Below are 6,000 nucleotides of genomic sequence, written 5' to 3' on the forward strand. Positions count from 1 at the left end.
TAGAGTATTAGAATACCACAGCGTTTAGGGGTGCTGGGGTAGCTCAGGCGGTTAAGCATCTGACTTGTGGTTTTGGCTCAGGTCATGATCTCCTGGTTCGTGAGTTCAAGCCCTGCATCAGGCTCTGTGCTGACAGTGTGGAGCCTGCTTGGGATTCCCTCTCTCTGCTCCTCCCTCTCTTTCTAAAAATAAATAAACTTAAAAAAAAAAAAAAAAAAGACAAGCGTCTGGGTGGCTTAGTCAGTTAAGCGTCCAACTCACAGCTCAAGCTGTGAGTTCGAGCCCCGAGTCCGGCTCTGTTGGAGCCTGCTTCAGATTCTGTCTCCCACACTCTCTGCGCCTCCCCGACTTGTGCTTTCTCCTTATCTCAAAAATAAACACTAAAAAAAATATTTTTAAATACCACAGCATTACAAGGAATAAAGACACAAAAGTGGACGTGCTTAAGTGTCTGCCAGTCAGAGGAGACTCCACAGAGGGGGTGATGGGCACACACAGGACCGGAAGTCAGGGCAGAGAGACCGTCTTGTGCAATATGGGAGTTGGAAAGAATATTGTATATTTGGGAACGGCTCTCAAACTCCAACTCAAGTGGAGATTCTAAAGAAGGAGTTTCTGGGAGCCTGGGTGGCTCAGACGGTTAAGCATCTGACTTTGGCTCAGGTCATGATCTTGTGATTTGTGGGTTCAAGCCCTGCATTGAGCTCTGTGCTTACAGCTCGGAGCCCGGAGCCTGCTTTGGATTATGGGTCTTCCTCTTTCTCTCTCTGCCCCTCCCCCGCTCATGCGGTCTTTTTCTTGCTCTCAAAAATGGATTAACATTAAAAAACATTTTTTTAATTAAAAAAATACAGGAGAGCCTAAAGAATTCCTGGTTGGGGACTTAGGAAAAAAAAAAAAAAAAAAAGACCAATGTCTGGGGCTTATCCAGGCGAAATCTCCAGAGCTTTCACACTGCCATTTTAAAGAAACCCCCCAAGTGATTCTAATACTGGGTGGCTCTAACAGGTAGCTGCTGGTTACGTGTGGCTACTGAGCACCTGAAGCTATGAGCCCAAACTGATGTGCTCTGTGAAACACACAACAGATTTTGAAGACTTAGAAGAGGTGGCTCAGTCAGTTAAGCGTCTGACTCACGATTTCAGCTCACGTCATGATCTCATAGTTCGTGAGTTCTAGCCCTACATCATGCTCTGGGCTGGGAGCTCTTAGCCTGCTTGGGATTCTCTCTCTCTCTCTGCTCCTCCCCTGCTAGTGCGTGTTTGCTCACACTCTCTCTCTTCTCTCTTTTGCTCTCTTTCTCAAATATAAACTTTAAATTAAAAAAAAAAAAGGAGGGGCACCTGGATGGCTCAGTCGGTTAAGCCTTAGACTTTGACTCAGGTATGATCTCACGGTTCGTGAGTTTGAGCCCTGCGTCGGGCTCTGTGCTGACAGCTCAGAGCCTGGGGCCTGCTTCAGATTCGGTGTCTCCCTCTCTCTCTACACCTCCCCTATTTGTGCTATCTCTCTCACTCTCAAATGAATAATAAAACATTTTTTTAAAAGGAGGAGAAGAATGTAAAATATCCCCTTCAGAAGTCTTACAGTGAAATGGTTACATTTTGGATACACTTGGTTAAATAAAATACACAATTAAGATGAATTTCACTTGTTTACTTTCCAATGTGCTACAGGGAAATCTTAAATGACACGTGAGATTCATATTCTGTTGCTATTGAACAGCGCTGCTCTAACGTGATCCAGGGCTGACAAGTCCTGAATGTCAAAAAACCTTACTCTTCACAAGATTTCAATTCCTAGGGGGCTGGTGAAGGGGTGGGTCACTGACCTGAAAGACTGGCCCTATGAACTGTTTTCTGGCTGCTTCCTGCACCCACACACCCACACCCACACCCACGGTGCCCTCCCGACTAGAAAACCCCTAACACCTGGGTAGTCTTACATCTCCATTTAACACTCATCCACGGGGCTTGGCTCACTGAGCAGGGTGGCCCCTCGCTGTCCTGACCTGAGAAGCAGCTTTTGGGCTCCAGCTCTGTATCTTGCAGAGGCTTTAGCCCCGGAGAAGCACAGGGACTCACAAATAAGGAAAAAGCAAATCTGAAGCTTAGCATTTCCTATCTGCTGAGTCCTCGTCCATGATACGCCTCAAAGATGGGCTTCTTCTCTAGTGGAAGTTCTGAACTAGTTCTCAAATGTTAGAGGTTTTTTGGGGAGGGGGGGCGGGGGGAGGAAGACAGCTGGCTATTTGCAGAACACTGCACCAGCACTTTGCGTTCTGTGTGTATTAGCAGCCTGTTAAATGCTGTAACAAACTGCCACAAAAGGCAAAACAATGCCTTCAAACAACACCTATATCTACCATCTTACAGTCCCAGAGGTCAGAAGCCCCACACAGGTCTTCTGGAGCTAACATCAAAAGTGCCAGCAGCGCTGCATTTCTCTCTGGAGGCCCTGCAGACGGCTCCGTTTCTCGCCTTCTCCAGGACGCCCGAGGTCCTCGGCCGGGGGCCCTTTCTGCCATCTCCAAGCCAGCAAGTATTCCTCCTGCCAGGCCCTCCCTCTGACCTCCTCTCCGGCCTCCCTCTCCTACATTTAAAGGCCTGGGCCCACCTGGCAAAGCCAGGATAAGGGGCCTATTTTAAGGCCAGCTGATCAGCATCTTCTCACCAAGCACCATGACGCATTCACAGGTTCCAGGAATTTGGACGTGGCCGTCTTCGAGGGGCAGCCTACCAGTGTTTCTCTGTACCTTAGGCAGCCATAGGAGGCAGGTGCAACATCAATATACAGATGAGGAGACAGATTCAAGAGCTAAGTGGCTTCCCCAGGGACACAGGCTAGCAGCACTCGGGTCTACCTGTTAAGTGTTTTCCATGACATGCCATCTTTTTAACGCCACAGGCTCTTTTCAGGGTCAGAATGCAGGTGCACAGTATTCTGGAGTATTCTGGAGAATGTTATTACAACAACGAAAAGCCACTACTACGGTGTCATCTCTATTTTGAAAAGGGGTTTTATCACCAAAAGGGCTAAAGTCCTGGGGAAGAATAGACCCGCTTTCTGGACTCTCCCCTGGGATTATATACACACTCACACACAGCAGGCAACAATCACAAACACCAGCCAACACAGAGGAAGTGTGACTGCTCTCCTTGAACGCTCCCGACTGGGGTGGGGAAGGGACCTTTGCAAAACAGGGTGTGGCCTGTCGGGAAAGCTAATATGGGAGCTTTTTTCCTACTCCTGATCCAGGAGCCCAAGGACAAAGGTGAGACTGGGAGATGGCCATGACAAATTCCAAGCAAGCTAAAGTGCTCGCCCGAAACCCAGGGCACAGTGGTCAACATGAAGACAGAGGCAGTGTGTTCCAAAGGGAAGGTGGACCCGTGAAGTGCACATGCTATTTCCTGTCCACAAGGAGACATGTAAGCCCCAACGTCAGCTTTCTGGGTCCTTTCCACGAACGGGGCCTAGCTAGCAGCTCACTGGATATTTCTGGGACCGAGCTAATTAAATATTAACCATGCAAAAAACCTTTATCCTACAGCCTTCAGTAAGCCGCTCTGAAGACCAGCAAACCCAGACGCTGAACCCAAACTCCATCTTTCCAGAAAAAAAGAGGTCAGGAAAGGGTAAATCCTATGAGATGCGTCCATTACAAAGTTATTCAATATTAAGTAACCCTCTCAGATCTTAAGAAAAACCCAACTAATGGAAACAAAACACTTTCTTGTTTACCGAACCAACCACTATAATATTCAGACCTCTATCAGAGATTCTTTCTCCTTGACATTAAAGAAGGTTGCCCTTGGCTTATAGTAACGAGTAAGATCAGTAAAACTGGCCCTTTAAATTCCACTTCCTCTCTGTAGCAATCAGACCTCCTTATAGCTCCTCAAAAGCATGGGGAGAAAAATCTAAAAACCTGTGCATAAATAAAGCTTATGACAAAACCCGGATTCCATCTGCCAATTAAATTTTCCTCTTCATCCTTGCACATGCTCCTGGCACAATTATGTATTAATGACTTTAAATTAAACACCACTTCTGTTTTTATGATGGGCTGTCCCCACTGAAAAGAGGCCAGATGATGATGATCACATCATCATCACAAGGATAAATTAATAATTTTCGGACAGATGGGTTCCAGCACTCGGTTTTCATAAAGCCTTGGTGTCCCCAAATTTTATTATCGTTTCCACTGTAAATCATAAGCACCAAGGTTAGACGGTCCCCCTGGATTTCCCTTATTTCAAAATGAAAGCTGTTGTTGACTGCATGTAGATAAACTTGATTTGAAAGCAACCGCGGAAGTCACTGCTATGGGCAGGGACAGGTGGGAAGGAACTTGCTACAGCAGCCACAAATGTCACCACACCGCTCCAGACGGGGCCACGAGGGGTCCTTTCGGCTTCCTTTATTTCTAAAGTAAAATGTTTCTGCTATTTCAGTCTTGGTTGACTTATTTTGGCAAATGACTGTGCTCTCCCCTCCCCCCCGGGCAGAAGAACACCTCAGTATTCGTAAAATAAAAAGGAACAGAAAGCCAGAAGCACAGCAGCGACTGCGTTTTGTGTTCTCAGCGCGAACACATGTACAAACACACACCCGCGCCATTGCTGAATTTTGAAAATAACCTTCCCAGGATAGGCGCGTGGGAAGTGCAGGAAGGGAGCCCTAGGAAGTTTCTGTCTGTCAGGCGCCGGTATTTAATAAGGGGGTGTGAACCTATTTATATGTGGGCCAGCGCTCAGGCAAACAAGTCTGGCTACATACGTGAAACTTTTCGCGCGACACATAATAAGATACTGTGCGGCCCTGGAAAACAGCTCGGGCGAGGAGGAAACTGGGAGTCTCCTTCAAGGAAATGCTCTGCCTCCGCGAGCGGGGGGCATTTTCACGCGGCCTGGAACGAGGTGGCTGGAGCCCGCCGGGGAGGGGCGGCCCGGCCGCGGCACCGAAGTGCAGCCAGGCCCCGCCGGGAGGCGCACCGAGGCCAGGGCACACCTGACCCCACCTGGCACATCGCGCATCCTGCCCCGCCCCGCACCTGGGTCGCCCGCCACCCCGCTCCCGGGCCACCTCGGCCCCCTCCACCTGGGTCGCCCGCCACCTCGCTCCCCGGGTCCCCCAACCGGAGCTCCCGGTCCCCACCCCACCCCCACCCCCCGCCACCTCAGTCCCCGGGCGGCCTCCGGCGCCCCGGCCCCTTCGGCCCCGGCGCCGGCGCGCGCTTCCGGTTCACCTGCGCGCAGGGCGGCTGGGGGGTGGGGGGGACGGCGGCCGGGGCGCAGGGTGGCCGGGGGCGGCCCGAGGGGACGGGGAAAGGGGCACCCCCCCCCACCCCGCCCGCGGCCCCGCCGCTCGCCTGGGTCTTGTCGAACTGCTCGCGCTCGGCCTCCAGGCTGTGGCCCGGCCTGCGGCTCAGCACCCGCGCCGGCACGCTCTTGATGCTGTTCATCCTGCCGCCGTCGCCGTCCGCGCTCCCGGCCCGGCTCCGCGCGACTGAGCGCGTCACCGCCGCCCGCCCCAGCCTAGGCACCGCGAGGCCGCCTCGGGGCGCCCGGCCGCCCCGCCCCTGCTCCCCGCCCCTGCTCCCCGCCCCGGCCGCCGCTGGCCTCCCTGGCCCGCCCCCGCCCCGCCCCGGCCCCGCCCCCTCGGCGGGCGGAGCCCCGCAAGGCCCCCCAGCCCCTGCGCACCTCGGCCGAGCCCCCTGGGCCGAGTCCCTTCCCTACAACCTGCGCTCAGCACTTACTAAGTCCCGTCTACACTGGAGCAGGAATATGGCTCACTGGAGAAGACTTGACCTCAGTGAATCTGACCAATGGAAGCACAACTAGACATTTTCCCCCCTTTTTAGTCTAATATTAATTTATGTGTCAGAATGCATGCAAGTAAGCCCTCCCCTCTCGTGCATCTCAGCGCGGGGCTGTGGGGTCAGCCTTCGGAGTCTGCAGACTCCGCAGGCGGACACCTTGCCAGAGCCCAGCAACG

The 6,000-nt window shown here is 52.3% G+C and overlaps 1 protein-coding gene across 1 annotated transcript in view; it reads right to left on the reverse strand.

The window, feature by feature from the left end:
* HIP1R (huntingtin interacting protein 1 related) overlaps positions 1 to 5,535 on the reverse strand; it is a 28,629-nt gene extending 23,094 nt beyond the window's left edge. Inside the window, exon 1 of the mRNA XM_039240806.1 lies at positions 5,375 to 5,535. Within this exon, the coding sequence (XP_039096737.1) occupies positions 5,375 to 5,467 (93 nt within the window). The 5' untranslated portion in view covers positions 5,468 to 5,535. The remainder of the gene's footprint in view (positions 1 to 5,374) is intronic.
* Between the last annotated feature and the right edge of the window lie 465 nt (positions 5,536 to 6,000).

This window comes from Hyaena hyaena, unplaced genomic scaffold (genome assembly GCF_003009895.1).
Source record: "Hyaena hyaena isolate Hyena2069 unplaced genomic scaffold, ASM300989v1 scaffold_0, whole genome shotgun sequence".
In the NCBI taxonomy this organism is placed as follows: Eukaryota; Metazoa; Chordata; class Mammalia; order Carnivora; family Hyaenidae; genus Hyaena; species Hyaena hyaena.